This window comes from Pseudorasbora parva, chromosome 18 (assembly GCF_024679245.1).
Source record: "Pseudorasbora parva isolate DD20220531a chromosome 18, ASM2467924v1, whole genome shotgun sequence".
Lineage (NCBI taxonomy): Eukaryota > Metazoa > Chordata > Actinopteri > Cypriniformes > Gobionidae > Pseudorasbora > Pseudorasbora parva.
In genome coordinates this window covers 22,861,589-22,882,892 of record NC_090189.1, presented here as the reverse complement: position 1 = coordinate 22,882,892, position 21,304 = coordinate 22,861,589, and the positions used below count along the sequence as shown (strand labels likewise).

The 21,304-nt window shown below is 39.9% G+C and overlaps 1 protein-coding gene across 1 annotated transcript; it reads left to right on the top strand.

Annotated features, from left to right (window-relative positions):
* Nucleotides 1-8,960: 8,960 nt before the first annotated feature.
* sms (spermine synthase) lies at nucleotides 8,961-20,953 on the top strand. The gene is made up of 11 exons (XM_067423794.1): nucleotides 8,961-9,194; nucleotides 10,590-10,710; nucleotides 11,304-11,391; nucleotides 12,266-12,330; nucleotides 12,467-12,642; nucleotides 12,748-12,904; nucleotides 12,999-13,086; nucleotides 16,400-16,514; nucleotides 16,631-16,710; nucleotides 16,799-16,914; nucleotides 20,022-20,953. The coding sequence occupies exons 1-11, from the start codon at nucleotides 9,149-9,151 to the stop codon at nucleotides 20,050-20,052; spliced, it is 1,083 nt and encodes a 360-aa protein (XP_067279895.1). The 5' UTR covers nucleotides 8,961-9,148; the 3' UTR covers nucleotides 20,053-20,953.
* Nucleotides 20,954-21,304: the final 351 nt, after the last annotated feature.

Genomic DNA, 21,304 nt, shown 5'->3' with positions numbered 1-21,304 from the left:
CATTAGTTTATGTTCAAACGTAACTTGTTTGGTATCCCATAAACATTTTGATTTATTTTTATGGCTATAAATTGGAAGGGTTGGGCCATCAGGACAGTTCAGTGGATTTTATTTCTAAAATATTATGATTTTATGATGTTTGGCATTTGTGTAATATCTTAAATCACTGCTGATATAAGGGCCGTACTCCCACCATAGACATTGAGGGGGCAAGTCCCCCCAATAATTAGAATTGGCCATATTGCCCAAATTTAAATGAGGGGAAAAAACTATGAGAGCGGATTAGAACCTGAAACGTTTGAAAATTTACTATAAACCTACCACCAGACTTTTCTAGCTATCACTAGACCAAGCTCAATCTTTTAAGACTGAACATTGGTGTGAGGAGGCTGCTCTTTATTTTCTACTGCACAAGAGGCGTGATCAGCAGGCATAGTTTAAATGTAGTCCTTCAAATAATCAGACCACAAGAGGCGTGATCAATGGGCATAGTTCAAATGTCTCTGGCAATTGGATAGTTCTTGAACCAATCAGACCGCAAGAGGCGTGATCTACGGGCATAGTTTAAATGACTGTACGCAATTGGATAGTCCTTCAACCTATCAGACCACAAGAGGCATGCATAGACATATACGTACTGTAGACGCCCCATGATGTGCTGGAGCGTGATCCAGCGTCGCCGCCATATTGGTTGGGTCTCTCCACTCAACGCTAGCATTCATAGTCAATGAAGAGCGAGCAATTATGCCCGTATTTTATGCAGCTTACGTTTGCAATAACGCAATATTGATACCAGATCGCATGGGATTACATTTCACAAGTAAGATTGAACAATAATTTAGGTTATTTTACAATTTATACATCATTATCATTTCATGCTTGTGTCATCTGTGGTGTCTGTAGGCCTATTTCACAAAGTAAGGCTGCAACACATCGCAAAATTAACTACCCTGGAGTTACAGAGTGCAAGCATAAGCAAGAAGTCAAAATCAAAATGGATGAACATCTTGTACTGTGCGTGTCGGAATTTCCGGAACTGTATTATACAAGTTTGCAGTGATGAAATTGCCTCTCTGTAATTTGTATGGATCCTTGAAATTCTAGGTCCGACTCTGCCCAGGAAACTGTCGAACTGCTCCCTACTGAGCCGAAAGTACACCTGAAAACGGTCTCTGTGGAAACAGAGCTCTTTTGCTAGCCTAAATTCACCCAACTGTTCCCTGGACCTGAGGGTTTCATGCACCCACAGCCTCTTCTTCCTTGCTGCTCTCTCTCTCTTCTTCTTCTTCTTCTTCTTACTAGACTCCCGGAAAAAGTTTTGAAAACTCCGCCTACTTTGCGCTGGCGTGGCCAGTGAAGCGCATCTGAAGGGCTGCGCTGAACCCCGCGGCAAGCGCAGCGCGTTCCGCGTTCGGTGTGAAAGGCCCATTATGCGCCTGGGCGCCTCGCGTTTTAACCGCTTGTTGCCCCTCGCGTTTTTGAAGGAGCGCTCCGAGCGCATGAAGTTGAAAAAAAGTCAACTCTGAGCGGAAAAGCGCCCAACGTCGTCGCGTTTATTTTCTGTTGTCCAATCGAATGAATGAAGAGGCGGGCCTTTTGGTCAACCTTTGTTGACCATATTTGACTGACAGCTACATGTGATTAGGGGGTTGCCTAGAAACATTAAAGCGCCTCGCGTTTTTGAACCTGAAAAACGGGTTCGGTGCAAGCGGCAACCTCCCGCGATCTCTCTTGAAGCCAATACGGAAGTAATGTTGCTAGGCAACGTGGGGGAGAGGACGCTGGCGTTGTCTGTTCGCCGCTTCTCCACCCACAACAAATCATGTTAATGTACTATTAGATTTACATTTTATTTTATGTCCTTATGTTTGTGACTAGTCTAACAGTCAGAGCTACAATTGGGACTGTTGCTGATTGCTGGCAGCCACTGAGAGGTCGTTGAGAGAACGTTGTTCGTCGTTTCGTCGTTTTCCACCGCTTCTCTAATGTTTAAGTTACGTTTGAATTGCTGCGGTTGGTTTCTGGTTGGGAGGACATTTGATGTTTCTCGCCGCGGGTGCTCACTGGTGGTCTCCCTTGGGCTTGGGCTGCATGGTGGCTGAAGTTTGCACCGGGCTAGCGTCATCCGGGCTCTCGTCGTCGGCGTCCGGCATGATGTTGGGATGTTCTGCTTCTCGGCTGCGCCGCTGTTCCGTCCTGCATTGCGACCGTGGAGCGGCTTGGACATCTGCGCCGGCCCCGGTGTGTCCACAGAAGTGCCCGGAGGAATGTTCTGCCTCCTGCATGGTGCTGCAGCGATCCCCATCGTTTGAATCATCGTGAAGAAGACCCATCATCTGGTCTTCAGCTGTCGTGCCTCGGCGATGTCATCGGGACACTGCCGCTGGGAGAAATCTGAAACATGGAGTGGACCACAGTGTGCTGCGGAGCTAACAGAGACTTCCACCATCAGCTGTTTTCTGTCCACCATCAGCTCTGTTTCTGTTCACCATCAGCTCTGTTCAGTGGCGTAACTTACTAATGATGGGCCCCAGTGCAGGCCCCCCCCCCCCTCCCAACCAAGCATATGTAACACTTTAGGGTCAGGTTTCATTTCTATATCAGGATATCGGTTGTTTATTATAATTTTCAAATCAAATATTAATGGCTTATTCTGTGTCACCGTAGGGCCTACATCCCTTAATCATAAAAAAGACACTCTTTTATAATCAGTAAGATTCCAAATGTGAGTTATTTAGGGGGGTTCGGGGGCATGCTCCCCCGAGAAAATTTAGATTTCTAGGATCTACATATGTGCATTTTAAGATGTTCTGAAGGCCAAAAAAAGTAGATAACAATATTAATAGAGACTCATCAAGATGGACATGTTGACATAGGCTACTTTTTTGTGAGTTTGTTAGGGGGTACGGGGGCATGCTCCCCCGAGAAAATTTTGATTTCTATGATCTACATATGAGCATTTTAAGATGTTCTTTTAAGATAATCTACTTACTTAATTTACTATTTATCAAAGTTTTAAGTTTATTAAAATCACAATATGAACACATTCAATACTAATCTTATGCCCAATACAGGCTGAAAAAGCTGAGTTAAAAAAAATATATATATTTACTGAATGTTAAAAATAGAATTATATTAATTTACAATATATACACATTTATTATTAATCTTATGCCTAATCTGATGAAAATGGCTTTGTTAATATTTCTTGTTCGTTAATTAGGCCTACATTATGAATCACATAGGCATATTTCCAGTTAAAAATGTCTAAAAATTAGACACAACAAGTTTATTCATTCGCCTAAATATTTTTTTCTTTTGATTAACATTTCTGACTTAAAGCAGCAGCTGTCAAACATGAATGTTTAGTTAAGCTGCATTTATCTTACTTGACGTCGAGTTGCGCTCCTAAAAAAAAAAGTGCGCTCAGCCTCAGCAGTTTCTGTGTTACCATAAAGCCCGCCTTCTCTGATTTGATTGGTTTTATCAAATATTTTGACATTGACGAGCGGTGACAGACCAATGACGCTCAGATTCCCACACACACACACCTCTGCTTCTGACGTGCGCTGCGCTCTGCTCAGAGCCGCTACGGATTGGAGAGACAGGCTAAAAAACGGGACGAAGCCCACATTTCGGACGTATTGTTTCGGTGATGAAAGTCTTTCGGCCAAGAAGGCACCGAGAGAATGCACATGGTCCATTTTCGCCCGAATATTTGATTATTATTCGATTAGAAATTCGATTCGATTTGATTATTATTAATAAATTATATTATGGGCTATTATTTAAACATAAATATGAAACTAAATAGGCTACGGTTTCTTTAACCCTCTGGCTGAAGAACGCACGTACCGGCTGTTTTTTCCCCCTCACGAGTCATGACGGGGGATAGCCTATAACTCGCAATACTCCGTAATTTTTGGCCATACAGATAAATGTGAGACATAATTATAAATACTAATTGTCCACTTTTATTTGTGTACACTCACATAACAACAAAACTTTGTGCTTTAGTAAAATAAATAAAAAAGGTGCGCTTTCTATCAGCGAGAATCTGAAACTCGGTGAATACATGACATAAACATGAAACATACGCCTAAAGAAAGCTTGAAATCGCTAGATTTAAATCAAATAATTCACATTTTATTGTGGAGCTCACTGGCATAGAGCGGAATATCTAGCGGAGCGTCACGCAACTGTGCTCCGCTCACATGCTGAAAAAGGTGGTCAGCTCAGTAGCCTATCCTAAGCGTGACGGTAGAGCGCGACAGCCGTGTGAAATCTGAAACCAGTGATTTTCATTTGAAATGTGAGTGTCACAATATTCTGCGGAGTCACTTTGTCGCCATGGGCCCATTTGCAATGTGGGCATGGGCCCGTGTGCGCTGCGGGCCCCCCTGCTGCACGGGCCCCAGTGCGGCTGCACTGCCTGCACTGTCTGTAGTTACGCCCCTGGCTCTGTTTCTGTTCACCATCAGCTCTGTTTCTGTTCTGTTTTCTGTGTTGGTTGATTGTTTGTAGTATTCTATATTTTTACTTGTTATTCATTTTTTGTTGTTATCCCCCCCCCCCTTTGTTGCACTTTGAGATTCTTCGGAATGAAAAGTGCATTATAAATAAAATCTATTATTATTATTATTATTAATGTAAACTGTAATTCCTTAACTGGCCACTAGAGGCAGGCTCCAGAAGGGAGCAGAATCTCATTGAGCCCCATGTTAAAATTCTCAACTTTAAAGCAGAAAAAAACATGTTTACAGCCTGGTACAAATTGTGGTTTTGGCTTATAAGGCTAATTTTGATCTTCATGACAACTCTGAGGGGGGTGAATTTTTTTATAACTCATTCGTTTCCGTTATATAAAGCCTTAAGGTTCTGCATAATTAAGGGTGTGGTTACAAGTGGATAGCCATTTATCCGCCGTCTATAGTCATTGCGTCACCTCAGCTCCGCGCACATCCCGCCTTTTTGCCCATTTTCTGTTATCCGGGAGTGACACGCGTTGACTCACTCACAAGATGGCAATGCCCAGCTCGACCCTACTTTAAGCTTCAGAACGGCTTATCAGAATCCTATGGGTGACGTCACGGACACTACGTCCATATTTTTTTACAGTCTATGGTTCGGTGTGATCGGGGTCTACGTATATGTCTATGGGCATAGTTTAAATGTCTCTGTACACAATTGGATAGTCCTTCAACCAATCAGACCACAAGAGGTGTGTCCAACGGCATAATTTAAATGACTTTACGCAATTGGATAGTCATTTGACCAATCAGGCAACATGAGGTGTGATCAACGGACATAGTTCAAATGTATCCTTCAACCAATCAGACCAATGATCCGTCACTTCTCTATTCGTCATTGTGTGAAACTCTCCAAAAGCGCTCCAGGTGGATAAGCCGGTTTGTGATTGGTCCCTGCAAATTTGTAACAGAAGCAGGATAGAAATTTGTACAGGTTTCCAGCCCGAGCTGCAGGGTGAAATCAAATCGCTGACAGATTGGGCTGAGTTTACCCAGTCTCCACCAGACCACTAGGAATCCAAATGTTAATGGTGGATAACAAGAAGTACTAACAATACATTTGACACAAATTCATGCAAATATTATTTGCAAATTGTCCCAAAATGATTATTATACAACTAGAATTAAACCTAGAATTTCATTCAGTGTTCTGTTTCTTTATGCTTTATAAAAAATAAAAACGGTCCCCTTAATGTTTAAGACATGTCTAAGGCCTTGGCTGATATCCTGATGATGACAGCTGGGCTGTACTTACAATAACCTATATTCAGGCGCTGCTTATGATAGTCATTCAGTACACATGCCCACAAATGTGCTACCCAGTTTAGTTCAGTTGGCAATTAAATGTTTGGAATAAAGCCAGTGTTATGAGGGTAATGGAGAGGTTTTAAATTAGGGCACCCTTATTGAAAGTGTGGCGAGAGAGGCTTTCATTGAAATCTAAATACTGTCTGCCTGCCTTTGGATGATGCAAACAGAAAAACAGAACTAAACATGTTTGTAGTGAGAGTAAACTATTGACTGCAGTTTCACGTTATGAAATGTGTTACAAGATTGCGTTATTCATTTAAAAAGTAACTAACACAATGACTTTATCGTTTTCACAGATTCACGTTTTTGTTTTGAAAATTATATTCTATATAATATGAATTTGTGTATTATGGTTGTAATTCGGACAACTATCCACTGCGCAGTCATTATCATGTGACTTAGTACCAGCGTTAGTTACATCACTTCACTGCCATTCACAGATTCATAGGATGGTAAAGTGTCTGGTTACTTTTTGCCTATTCTTTTAGTATTGTGAATTGAGTGATTCAGTGAAATTTGCTGATTTTGTCACATATTTTTCTTTTTAATTTATAAGTAATGCGTTACTTGTTACTTGAGAAGTCAAAAGTTAAAAACCTCATGTTTAAACACGTGTTGCCATGATTTTCTCTGAAATACTTTGAGTTTCCTTAAATACCTGGTACATTAATATTGTAATCAGTCACAATTCAGTCACACTGTGGTAGCCGTCATCTGATACTGTACTGCCACGGTATAATGTGCAACAAATGGTACATAGTACTAAGAAGTTTTTCCAAAAAGTTAAATGCACTGATTCTGCAAGCATTTCTGTTCATTTGTTTGTCAGACGAGGTGTGTGTGTGTGTGGGTGTGTGTTACTTGTTTGTGATCAGACGAGGTGTGTGTGTGTGTGTGTGTGTGTGTGTGTGTGTGTGTGTGTGTGTGTGTGTGTGTGTGTGTTTGTTTGTTTGTTTGTTTGTTTGTTTGTTTGTTTTTCTAGCCTGGTGGGGACTTCAACCTGAATGTACACAGACTCATGGGGACTCGTTTCACTGTGGGGACCAAAATTGAGGTCCCCATGGGTACAAAAGCTTATAAATCATACAGAATGAGTTCTTGTGAAAAGGTAAAAATGCAGAAAGTTTCATGTGATGGGTAGGTTTAGGGGTAGGGGAAGTTTAGGGGGATAGAATATATGGTTTGTACAGTATAAAAACCCTTACGTCTAGCGAGTCCCCAGATAGCGCACCAGACTGTGTATGTGTGTGTGTTTGTGTGGTTATTGGATTGCTGCAGTGAGTCCACGCCCTAGTTACATGTGTGAAACCGGCTCTGGGCGCTTCAGGGCCATTCTTTCCACGAATCGATGTTATTGAACAAATCTTTTAAGTAAATGAATCATTTGCGTTCCCTTCCTCATCTGTTTGTTCCGTCGTCAATTATTATAACATAAATAATTGTAGGCTTCATTTGTATTTTCAAATTATTTGTGGCTCTATAGAATGCAAAACAGTGCAAAAACACACAAAAATTAGCCGTTATTGATGTCATGTCCTTGACAAAATGAATGAAAAATGATAGATAATCTGAAGAATGTCACACTGAACAAATTATTTTGTCAACGAATTTGGAAAATATCACTACATTAAGTAAAATGTATCTATATATTTTGTTAACAACATCTTGTTAGTGGTAGGCTATATTATGCATAGCATACTTGTTGATGCTAGAGGTCAGATGAGAATGGGCAGACTGATTCAAGCTGATAGAAGAGCAACTTTGACTGAAATAACCACTCGTTACAACCGAGGTATGCAGCAAAGCATTTGTGAAGCCACAACACGCACAACCTTGAGGCGGATGGGCTACAACAGTAGAAGACCCCACCGGGTACCACTCATCTCCACTACAAATAGGAAAAAGAGGCTACAATTGGCACATGCTCACCAAAATTGGACAGATGAAGACTGGAAAAAATGTTGCCTGGTCTGATGAGTCTCGATTTCTGTTGAGATATTCAGATGGTAGAGTCAGAATTTGGCATAAACAGAGTGAGAGCATGAATCCATGATGCCTTGTTACCACTGTGCAGACTGGTGGTGGTGGTGTAATGGTGTGGGGGATGTTTTTTTGGCACACTTTAGGCCCCTTAGTGCCAATTGGGCATTGTTTAAATGCCACGGCCTACCTAAGCATTGTTTGTCCCATATGTCCATCCCTTTATGACCACCATGTACCCATCATCTGATTCCTACTTCCAGCAGGATAATGCACCATGTCACGAAGCGTGAATTATTTCAAATTGGTTTCTTGAACATGACAATGAGTTCACTGTACTAAAATGGCCCCCACAGTCACCAGATCTCAACCCAATAGAGCATCTTTGGGATGGGGTGGAACGGAAGCTTTGTGCCCTGGATGTGCATCCCACAAATCTCCATTAACTGCAAGGTGCTATCCTATCAATATGGGCCAACATTTCTAAAGAATGCTTTCAGCACCTTGTTGAATCAATGCCAATTAGAATTAAGGCAGTTCTGAAGGCGAAAGGTGGTCAAACAGTATTAGTATGGTGTTTCTAATAATCCTTTAGGTGTATATAGGCCTATCTAGTAAAATGGGAAACACTATGTGTATTCATATTTTAAATTAAAAACTGTGTATTCAGTGTTTCCATGAAGTATACACCAGTCTTTGTATTCATTGATATTAAGAATTGATAAATATACAGTCGGCATCTAGTCATAGTTGGGGGCGTGGGGGGGGGGAACACAGCAAGCATCGTGTGTATTTGAATGACAAAAATGTCTTATTGAGTCATTGACGCCTCCGGACCGGCAACGGTACATTGCAAAATTAACTGCAATATTATGTGTGGCCTTACGTATTTAATTACAAAACTTGTTCCGTGTATTTCAATGAGCGCCAAGGCAAATGTTTTCCCCCACGGGCTAAATTCACACCACGTGAAGGGGCGTTCCCGGGGGCGTTCCAGACCAATCGTCTGTATAGGCATTATATGAACAGAAAAGTTACTTTTTTTAAGTACTGATGTTAAATATTGTAGACATCGATCCGATCAAAATCCATGTGAAAACAGCTTATATTTAACAAAAGAAAATTACATTAAGGGTTAGCGCAACTATGAATGTTTAAGGCTCGCTCCGCCCTCACTGCTGGAGCGGAGCGGAGCGGGGCGGGGTTGCAGCTCGATACTATTGCCTATCTCCTCCGGCGTGCTCGTTCTGTCCTTCTGTCATCACAGACTCTCCACCGATTCACTACCGGCTGCCTCATCCAGGCATGGCAGACGGCTTTACCCCATCATGGCAGTGCTACATTACACCCTTGACTTCAAGCTCCATGCGCCAGGTAAATTTCAGTGAAATGTATGGATGGGGTGAGTGTTTTACTGCAGACATACGGGCCTCCTCGCAACTGCCCTGTAAGCGATTTATTGTCTGTATAATAGCAGCAAGGCTGCAGCCTCTGCTGCATTGCCGAGATGATTGCTGGATGCATGTCATTGCAATCAAGCGAAAACTTAGATTATTGTGCATAATATTCTCCTGACGTTTGCTCTGATAAATGACCTTCTAGGTAGCATAGCGGTGTTAGCAGAGGCTAATGTCGGTTGTCCGACGAAGCTGGCGTCAGCTCTGTATCATGCATTTGAATGGAGCTCAAATTTGCACAAATATATGCACTAGCAGGCGAGCTAGCCGCAGCGCATTCTAACACGGATATTTCCAAATATATATGACCTATTATTATGTATGCGCAGCGTGTAAGCCCTCTATAGGGATATGTGACAGAACGATTGACGTTTTACTGTATGTTGACAAGCTCTGAACGTCTTTTACCTTCTATATGCCAGAAGTTCCTCCATCTCACTGGCTAATAATAACACAGGCCGATGGGTTCTATGTTTGCATACCGCAGCGAGCATACTTCGATATTACACACAAACATGCAGTATCTTTTTTGAGCAGTGTGACAGGTGCAGAGTATCGTGTATTATTATTATTTTTATTACAGATTAGATAATGTACGGCTGCTACAGATCGATATGTTAGAATTCAACCTACTTTATAAACTGTAGAATGGATAGGAATCAATATGGATTGGCTTGTTTTCTGTATATTTTGCATAACTAGGTTATTCAAGAGAAGTTCTATTTAATGGGCAGACGCAGACCCTCTGAGACAGGTCTATAGCTGCAGTTCAGAGTAAAATAGGCATGCCAAAAGTTGAATTGCTACAACAGAAACCCTACCTCATCTTTTCTCATACACTGCAATAAATGGTGCCTGTCATTCTGCCAAACATCTCGTTTTGTCTGAAGAAAGTCAGATTAGTTTTGAACAGCATGAGGGGGAATAAATACTGTAAGAAATAGTTTTTGTGTGAACTGTCACTTTAAATTACATATAAGTTGCCAGATGTGGTTATCTCAAGGGGCAGTCTCCCGCGGTTTCTCTTGAAGCCAATACAGAATATTGGTTTCCGCTTGAGATACCCACATCCTTTTACAATTTACGGTATATGTCATTATTGAGATTTAAAGTCACCATTTATTGCAGTGTATGAGAAAAGAGTTGATGCATCTGAATAGTGACTAAAGTTATCAGTCCTTAAAGGGATAGCTCGCTCAAAAAAGAAAAAAGAAAGAACATCCTTTCATCGGATGTAAAGAAGAAGATCTTCTGTAGGATCTTTTGAGGTGGAGGATAAATTAATCAGTCGGTTTTCCCTCTCTCTGTTTAGCTGATGTCTCTGCGACTGTGCGTGGCCTGCAGTCTATGTTTCAAGAGCAGGAAATGACAGAGAATGTCCACGACTCTGAGGGACACGGATATCTGGCAACCTTCGTCGGCAAGAATGGCAGGTGAGCACCTTTGCCTCAAGTGCCTTTAGTTAGTATAACATCAGTGTTTCACAACATTATGTTTAAAACTCTTCATCAGGAATGAATGATGCTGTAATTGTCCTCTGATTATGGCAAGTTTGTTTCACAATGACTCTACTGTAATTGAGGGAAAAAGAGACGAGTTTCCTTGCCATCAGGCCATCCCATGCAGTGTTTTCATTTTTGCTCTGTAACAGCTAAGCATAATGTTGAACCTAACTGACAATAATGATGACTGACCACACAAATGCCCCGCTGAAAACACCAGGTGTGCTCCAGTGTTCAGATCCTCTTTAGGATGACCATTGATTGGTCAGTTAAGTGCATCCTCTGTGCAACAAAGGACTGCATTTAGTAGAGCGCAGGGTCATTTTAGTGGCTTTGTGAATCTGATCTAAAGGCTTTGGCTCTTACTTCCTGTTTTGTGTGTGGCTTGCTGTAAACACAGCTGTTGGGGCTTTGTTTAGGCTTAAGCTGGGGTGAATATGGCCTGGCCGCAGCATCACTTTTTTGACTGTTTTTGACTGCATTTTTGAGGTTTTAATTGTGCCTCTGTATTTTCTTTGTATCAGGTTTGCCATCTTACGAATGCACTCCCATGGTCTGGTGACCTTTGACCTGCAGTGTCTTGAAGGGGATGATGTAGTGCAAGTGAACAATGTGAGTTAACAGAATGTAGATGATAGAGATACTAGTATCAGAGGTCGACCAATTGAGCGGTTTTGCTGATTATTTGGCACGATTGCTGGAATAATCGTTATTGGCAATAAATCCATAACGAAAGTTTTGCGGGTTGTGTCCATTGCTGGAGCGACTGAGAAGGGTCCACTGTCATGGCTGCACAGAGCCGGACACTTCAGATGCAGATTTAAAACATAGACAACTAAACAGTATGTATACAGTACACTACACTATGGCCTGGTTTCACAGACCACGGATTAGGCCAGGATTAGGCCTTAGTTCAAATAGGTCAATTCAGCTTTTATAAATGTGCCTTAGAGAAAAAAAACATTACTGGTGTGCATCTTGATTCTTGAGACAAAACAATGGCACTGACATTTACTGATTTTACGATGTGCCAGTGCAAGTTGCTTTCAGTGTGCACTAAATTGGATTCAAACGCAGAGGACAAATTCCGAGTATGAGTTTTCTGTGATCATACATCACTTGTTATCTGTAAAATCGGTCGACCTCTAACTAGTACCATATGAGTTACCATTTAGAGGTTATGGTAATATTGTGAAATATTCTTTCTAGAAATCATTCGGATTTGGTGCTCAAGGAACATTTGTGGAAACTGATACATTTTGCAAGATTCTTTGACCAACAGAAGTTTCAAGAGAACAGCATGTATTTGAAGAAAAGAAAAAAACTTAACTGTTACTTTTGATCAATTTAATGCATTCCTGCTGAACTTAATTATTAGTTTCTTTAAAAACTTCTGAACAATACGTCATATTGGATTCAACCATTCCAAAATGTGTTTACTTCCCTAATTCAGAATGTCATAATTAAGACAATGTTTTCTTTGTAGCTACTGAATGCACTAGAGAAGAAACTGAAGGCTCTCCTGGATGGAAATATCCAAAGGATCAAGAGGTGAAACTAGCATTATTTTCATCCTGAATCAATTGCCATAGACAATGAAACTTCTCTCGTTGTTTACTAACACTTGTGTCGTTCCAAACACGTGTCCTGACTCCTGTGGAAACATTTGTGATCTTTGTCCTGTCAGACTCCCTGCGCTGATTCGAGGCAATGATGTGGATCGATACTGGCCCACGGCTGACGGCAGGCTGATGGAGTACGACATTGATGAAGTTGTGTACGAGAAGGATTCCGCCTACCAGAACATCAAAATTTTGCATTCGCGCCAGTTTGGCAACATACTTATTCTTAATGGGGATGTCAGTAAGTTAAAAGGGTCTTGTTTATTTACTTGTTTCAAATACATGACAACATTTGTGGTTATTGTATCATCTGAGTGTGTGGTAACTTAGTGTGGTCAAATGTCAGATCTGGCAGAAAGTGATCTGCCCTACACTCAGGCCATTATGGGCAGTGGCAAGGAGCACTTTGCTGGAAAGGAGGTACTTATTCTGGGAGGAGGAGATGGTGGAATTCTCCATGAGGCGGTGAAGCTCAAACCAAAGATGATCACCATGGTTGAGATATCCTTTATGCTGGAAAAAAAGGAAAACAACTCAGTATTTTGTAGCTCTCTATTCGGTTTTAGATATTTACTTTCCTTAATTAAGTATTTACATTGACGAGCTGGTGATTGATGGATGTCGCAAACACATGAGGAAGACGTGTGGGAATGTTTTGGATAACTTGAAGGGGGATTGTTATGAGGTAAGGATTGACTTTGTGACATTTTATCAGTTAAAGCTCTTCTTTATGTCGGTCATGGTTGCTAAACATACCAGTCAAGCCAGAGATCAAGTGAGAGACCATAAACGTGAAGAAAAAAATCCTATATTTAACAGTACTTTTGTTCCTATAGTGTGTGGAGTGCCACGATGTGACTAAGACAGCACTCCACACACTAACAGATTCCATTCAAAAAATGTCCTCGACCTCGTGGTCAAACATGACTTTAGAGTAAACAAACATGCCAGACACCGGGCACGAAGAAATGGCGGTAAAAGTGTTTGGACTGCATGTTACAGATAACTTGCATGAAAAAGGAAAACGTTTTGGTTGAAGTTGTGTTTCCGTCAGCTTGCTTTCTGATTGGGTATTGTTTCGCTCCACGGGACAATCTACAGGGTGCGTGCGCGTTTGTCTTCGGGGTTTCCCTGACACAACATTTATTTATGATTGTAAATATTCAACATGTTGGATAAGTATGATTAGAGAGAGCCCCCCCCCGCACTTAACATGCATATCATGCAACAGGAAAGTCTGAGAAGATCATTTGTAGAACCATCAAGATTCTTACCTAAGATTGTCAGTTATCTTGTAGTGTATGGGTGTCTTAAAGGGATAGTTGAGCCAAAAATTTAAAATACCCATGATGTACTCACTCTCAAACCATCCTAGGTGTATATGACTTTCTTCTTTCAGACAAATACAATCAGAGATATATTAAAAATTGCCATGGCTTTTCCAAGTTTAATGATGGCAGTGAACGAAGGACCAGATTTTGAAGCCCAAAACACAGCATCCATCCATCATTAAAGTAATCCATATTTATAACTTTATACACTAAAATAACTATCTTCAGACAGATGGCCATACACATCGATTTTCTATGAAAGAGTAACCCCTGACCTGACGCATGACGTTTTGACGAACGTAGAAGCGTAGAGGATAGAGCCAAACAAACCATCAATCACAAATTGGAAGTCTAAAACGAGGATTTAAAAGAGAAACTTTGGAGGATTTCGGTATAAGTGAAGAGGAGCTTGAGTTTGTTGCCCAGCCCTATTTGAACCCCGAGAGGTGCTTAAGCTTAAGCTTAAAGGGGGGGTGAAACACTTAGTTTCAGTCAATCTCATGTCAATCTTGAGTACCTATAGAGTAGTATTGCATCTTTCATATCTCCGAAAAGTCTTTCGTTTTATTATATTTGTAAAAGAAATATGAGCTGTACCGAGTCTTTCCGGAAAAAAACGAGAGCCTGGAGGCGTATCGAGTGGGCGGAGCTAAAGAATGACATATGCGCAAAGCGGTGACGTCCTCAAGCATGGAGAAGCCCATCGCTATCTCAGCTAATAGATATGATCCAGAATCTAATTCGGAGGCTGAAATAGAAACAGCAACAGCAGGACGTCCGTCTCTGTGGTATGTACTGTATTTAGAGGCCTGTCAACATGACATGATTCGGTTTATGGACTATTGTATGCGACCAAACCTTAGTAGCAAGCAAAACGGTTTTGCACGTCAGACTAGTGTAACGTTATAAGTTACATAGAACAGCAATGAAGTCCGTTAGTGCATTTGAATGACGAAGCACACGATCGTGTCGTTTACTGATGTTTACTCACGCGATGATAAGCACAGCACAGACATTTGAAGCAGTTTTACTTACCGGCTGCTTCCAAAGCAGGACCGAACCTTTATTGCTGGGGCGGCTCCGTCAAAAACACACTTCTTGGAGTGTGGAGATCCACTTTGCGATGCGACTGAAGCATTTCTGCGTTCAAATCGGTTCAAATGCAGCGCTGCCTTCCCGGAATGCTGTGCTGAAGCGTTGAAGTCGCTTAATTTCAAAGTGGAGGAATGAAGTGGAGCGCGGCGCGGACTATAACCGACATTAGTGTTCACGGACGACTGGATCTGCAGCTGAGAGCAGTGTTTATGGGCGTGCATTTCCTCTCTCGCGCTAGTGCGTGCACCCTACCGGGGGGAGGAGCCCGTACGGCCCATACAAGGACCTTCCGATCTATTAACGTCAAGTAGACCCATACTCGAAAAAAACTCTCCGAAACTTGTGAGAAACCGGAAGGAGTATTTTTGTCACAGAAATACTCCATCAAACGTCCAACATTAGTTTTTGAAACTTTGTCTATGTTTAGGATGGGAATCCAAGTCTTTAACAGTGTAAAAAGCTCAGTATGCATGAAACAGCATTTCACCCCCCTTTAAGCTACTTCTAATTCCCACGTCATGTATCACGTCAGGGGTTGCTCTTTTTAGTGTTAGTCGACTTGTGTAGGCTAGGCTGTCTGTCAGAAGCTAGTTATTTTAGTTTGGGAAGCTATAAATATGGATATTTTTCTTGCACAAACTTATGGCTTCACTTCAGAAGACCTTTATTGGGGTCAATAAAGGTCTTCTGAAGTGAAGCCATAAGTTTGTGCAAGAAGCCGTATGGATTATCCTCCATTATCATCCTCCATTCACTAAAATGATAAAGCTTGAAAGAGCCAGGGCATTGTTTAATATATCTCTGATTGTATTTGTCTGAAATATGAAAGTCATGTACACCTAGGATGGCTTGAGGGTATGAAAATCACGGGCAAATTTAAATTTTTAAGTAACGTATCCCTTTAAGATTGTTTTTAAAAGAAGTCTCTTACGCTCACCAAGTGTTTATGATATAATGCATTTGGTGCATTTGATCAAAACATTCGCCCCTTAAAATACAGTAAAATACAGTTTAAATACAATTATAACTGTTTCCTATTTGAATAATTTTTTATGCAATATATTCCAAAGCTGAAATTTTAGTATATAAATAAATATTTTTATATTAATGTTGAAAAAAGTTGGGCTGCTAATATTTTTGTGGAAGTCATACTTTTTTTTCTGGATGTTCTGAAATTCTGAATAGAATGTTTAAAATAACAGCATTTAAAATTGAAATCTTTTGTTGTCACATTACACATGTCTGTACTGTCACTTTTGATAAATTGAATGTGTCCCTGCTCTATAAATTTCTTTTTACTGACCCTAAACGTTTGAATGGTAGTGTATATTAGACTGTATAAGACATTTGCGGTTGTTTGTTCTGTTTTGGCTCTCTCTCCGGACCATTTGTCAGTTGCTTGAAGTTACAATGAGGCCCCTTTCCTGCTTTTGAAACAAGTGCAATGTAGTCAGTTGAGGGAAATTACCCAAACTATGGTCAACTGCCAGTTTTTTTATGGCTAACAATGAATGTATATTTCCAACTATGAAAATGACATTTCCCCTGCTAATTTCTTCTTTTTTGTTTCAGATTTTGGTTCAAGATTGTGTTCCCGTACTTAAAAAGTTTGCAGAGCAAGGGAAGACATTTGATTACGTCATTAATGACTTGACAGCTGTCCCTATTTCCACAGAACCAGAGGAGGGTTAGTTTATGTGTGCATACATATTTCAGTCTGAGCCTTACATGTTTTAAAAATATTAAACCAATTAATGGTTTAAATTCCAATTAACCATTGATTTGATCTGTCTTGTTCTACAGATTCCACATGGGAATTCCTGAGACTCATCCTCGACCTCTCTATTAGAGTTTTGCGGCCTAGTGGAAAGTATTTCACACAGGTGAGGAAGGCATGTAGTTTAAATTGCTGTAAATATTTTGCTGTTTTTCATTCCTTTAATATGTTGTTATGCCATTTGCTGCCTGCAGGGTAATTGTGTGAATCTGACTAATGCGCTCGGTGAATATGAAAAGCTTTTGGGGAGACTTTCCTGCAAAGTGGACTTTTCCAAAGAGGTGGTGTGTGTTCCCTCATATATGGAGCTGTATCCTTTTTGAATTGCCTGGGCTTTCCCGAAACGTTCTTAACTCTACGTCATTCTTAAGTTATACCTTAAGGTATCCCTTAACGTTAATATATGTTTCCCGAAACGAACTTAGTTAAGAATATCTTCTTTAAGTCATACTTTCGTAAGGTTTGTCTGGACCACTCTTAGCTATACCTTATCACTATTAACAGTTCATTCCACTAGTGGCCACCACTGTGCAAAAAGCTTCTTTATATGTCAGTCTAAGTTGCAATATACACCCAGTGTTCAATAAAGCTAGTTGAATTGTTTTTGTTTTGTTTTGTTTTTTTATTTATTTTAAATTTTTTATGCAAGGATTAAAATTATCATAAAAAATTTCATTACAAACTCTGATGGTTGTTAGCTTTTTAATGATATTATCCAAAGGTACATCAGCTGGCAAACCATTAGACAGGAAAGGCTTAGGAGTCTTTTTAAAGGGAATGACTGTGGAAGAGAGTTTAGTCAAACTTTGGCAGGGAGGCAGTGAATAGAATTGTGCTAAATCAAAGACGGCGCCGTCTGCGGAGCCATTTAGTATGTGCACTATTTCATACGTGAAAACTTTAGTCCCCTGGCTAGCATGTCAGAAGCTGCTATTAAAAGAAATTTTGCCTACCACGAAAGCAAATTAATCAGCTTTTAGATCTTGTTGGACCAACTTTGTCGAGACACAGCTACCCCCTCAGCCCTAAAATCAGCTGCTAACGGCTCTTCTCTTTCTTTCTTTTTTTCTCCGCCATATAGTAGTGGCTGATTATATGTTTTGCGTGTTGTGTTTTTATTGACTAGGCCATCTAATAATATGAATTAGTTATTTACACAATAATGTGATGCAGCTGCTGCATGGGCAATCATCCCTGGTTGTGGAGTAAATCAAGACACTGTGGAAAATATATTGTAATAATTTAAATGACGCGTGATGCTCATGATGCGGTTGAGCATGAGATTGCTGGTTCGTGCACTCATTTCAGAATTATGTAAAATTTAGGTGCAATTTTTGTATGATAAATGAAAGTTCGACTATTTCTGAAGTGCTTCTTTTACAAAGAACATATTTTTTTTCGCATAACGCAGTGAAACCCCTGAATAGAGTAAATAATTGATTCTTGAGCCATCGATATAAGCCAATTCAGCACCGCCACCACGAACAGCACCCGCTAACGTCGCACTTAAAGGGTTAGTTCACCCAAAAATGAAAATGATGTCATTAATGACTCTAATGTCGTTCCACACCCGTAAGACCTCCGTTCATCATCGGAACACAGTTTAAGATATTTTATATTTTAGTCCCAGAGCATAATGCAGTCAATGCACACTTCACTGTCCATGTCCAGAAAGCTAATAAAAACATAATCAAAGTAGTCCATATGTGACATCAGTTGGTTGATTAGAATCTCTTGAAGCATTGAAAATACATTTTGGTCTAAAAATATCAAAAACTACGATTTTATTCAGCATTGTCTTCTCCTCCATGTGCCTCCAAAAAGAATCAAACGGTTAATGAATCAGTGAATCGATCAATGATTCGGGTCGCAAATGTCACGTGATTTCAGCAGTTTGGCACGATCCGAACTGCTGAAATCACGTGACATTGGCGACCCGAATCTTTGATCGATTTGTATCTTCAATGTATTTTCGATGCTTCGAGAGACTAATTAACCCACTGATGTCACATATGGACTACTTTGATGATGTTTTTATTAGCTTTCTGGACATGGACAGTGAAGTGGGCATTAACTGATTATGCTTTGGGACTAAAATCTAAAATATCTTAAACCGTGTTCAGAAGATGAACAGAGGTCTTACGGGTGAGGAACGGCATTAGGGTGAGTCATTAATGACATCAATTTCATTTTTGGGTGAACTAACCCTTTTAGAAGGTTTACCTTAAGCGACCTCCTAAGGTATAGTTCGGGGAACACACCTATAAATGGTATACTTTCAGTTAAGTTATAGCTTTAGAGTCGCGCTAAGAGACAACGTTATCGGGAAATGCAGCCCTGGTCAGTCCTTCTGGCAGAAGTACATTAAACACGGCTTGGAATTGTGTCTCTGAATAAGCTATTAATTATTTAAAATGTTATTTATTTAAAAATATGATTATAAATAAAGGGGACTTTAAATTGTGTGTGTGTGTATTATAACATTATTATTATCATTTATTTATCTATTTAATCCATTCAGCTAATGTCTGGATCTGGTGGTAGCCTTTTTAGCATAGTTTAGCATAATTTATTGAATTTGATTAGACCGTTAGCATCTAGTTCAAAAATGACCAAAGACTTTAGATATTTTTTCTATTTTAAACTTCATTCTTCTGTAGTTACATTGTGCACTAAGACCAACGGAAAATGAAAAATTGCCATATCTAGACCGATATGGCTAGGAACTATACTCTCACTCCTGCATAATAATCACTATTATCAATAATAGGACAATTTGCTGCAGTACCATGGGTGCAGCAGGCACAATGATATTATGCAGCAGAAGTCTCCATGGTTACAAGGCTCCCTCTGCAAGTGCAAGCAGGTTGTCACGTTGGTTATGTTGACGGAAGTTAGCCTATTTTCAGCTGTAATATTATTGCGCCGCTGCACCCATTGTACGGCAGCAAAGTTCCTGGATTATTACGCAGGAATGAAAGTATAGTTCCTAGCCATATCGGCCTAGAAAATCACAACTTTTCATTTTCTGTTGGTCTTAGTACACAATGTAACTACAGAAGAGTCAAGTTTTAAATAGGAAATTTTTTAGTCATTTTTGAGTGAGATGCTAACGGTCATCAGAATCAATGAATCATGCTAAGCTATGCTAAAAGTGTTACCGCCAGATCGGCTAAATGGATTCAAAAATTTAAAACCTAACTGTTTAACTCTAGGGGAGTTGGAAAATGAGCCCATTTTCAAAATAAAGTGGAGTGTTCCTTTAAGTACTTTTTTGACCATTGTCACTTTTGAGCTTCAATTAATTTTAATTTATATATTTATTTGCTTTGGTCCACTGAAATTAGGCTTTATTGACAGGGAAACACTCATAGCCCCCCTCACATGAATGGACTGTTTCTTAACATGCTGACTCAGATGGGTGTTTTACACCATCTGGAAGAAGTAATGTCTCTTCCTCCACTCTCTCCTCCAAGTCCTGCCGGAATGTGAAGACTTCTCCCTCACCTCTGATGCACTGAGGAGAGACGTGCACATATCTCTCCAAGCACTGTTTTTGTTTCTACTGTCACTTCACGTCCAAAAATTAACAGCCTTCCCTTTTTTTTGACATTGCTATTTGCATTTTTGTGTTTGAAATTTGAATACGACCGTTGTTTTGTTTGTTTGCCAGCGTTGATTTGATGTTTTTTGCGTGGGGCCCTCCAGGGAGCGCTGTGGTGCGGTGTGTGAGTGAGTGACACTGCTGAGAAAAATGAAGCCCGGAGAGTGGCGAAGCATCCATACACATTTTATGAGTCCTGCCTTTGAGCATTTACTTTTGTGATTCAGATTTTACAAATGCTCTTTGTGTTGTACTGTAGCTCCACAATTTTTCTTTCTGTTAACCTTTTGCGCTTTACTTTTTTTCAATCCTTTTGTAACTGGTGGCTTGAGTGGGATTTGACTTTTTTTGAAGTTCACAGAAAGATTATTGGCAGTGTTACATTATGGGATTTCACCAAATAGTTTATTGAAACTCCTAAATATGTCTTTAAAAGGGAAAAAAAGTCCTTGCTGTGGCAATTTTCATTTGTTTCCTTTTTTTTCTGAACTGTGAATGTTAAATTTGTTTTATGATTAGCACAACTAGGTCCAAAGTAGGTTTCCCTGCTTAATGTTTTTCCATTGTTTTATAATAAGAGAGTTTTTACTGAATGTAGGCAAGTTAAATTATTGTATATCCATATTATGGTGCTTCGTTGATATTAAATTAATTTTCACAATATTCTAGTGATCCTGCTCCAAAAAGAAACTTCTGTTAATGTGAGTGATAATCATATATTAAAGCATTTGAGAAAAATGTCAAATCTCTTTTTTTGTGTCATTATTATTACTGCGACTGCTGCTGTAATAGCTCTTCACAATCATAAAAACTGTCAAACCCTATAAATAATGTCAAAATAGCTGCAAAGCAGTACATGTTTACACTGCTGGAAACTGGTTTGCAGGCACAATTTAAATGTAATAACCTTAAAAAAATCGTTTAGGTTTCATAATGCTTGGTCCAAATCACTTTTTTAATTTAGAATGCATTTGCATGTGAATGTGCATTTTCTTGTAGTAAATTGCAAAACAGCCTGTACAAAATGTATGCAATATTAAACGAATAAATGTACAATTAATTCAGTGCTATAAGTTTAGGATTCACAAAGTCACAA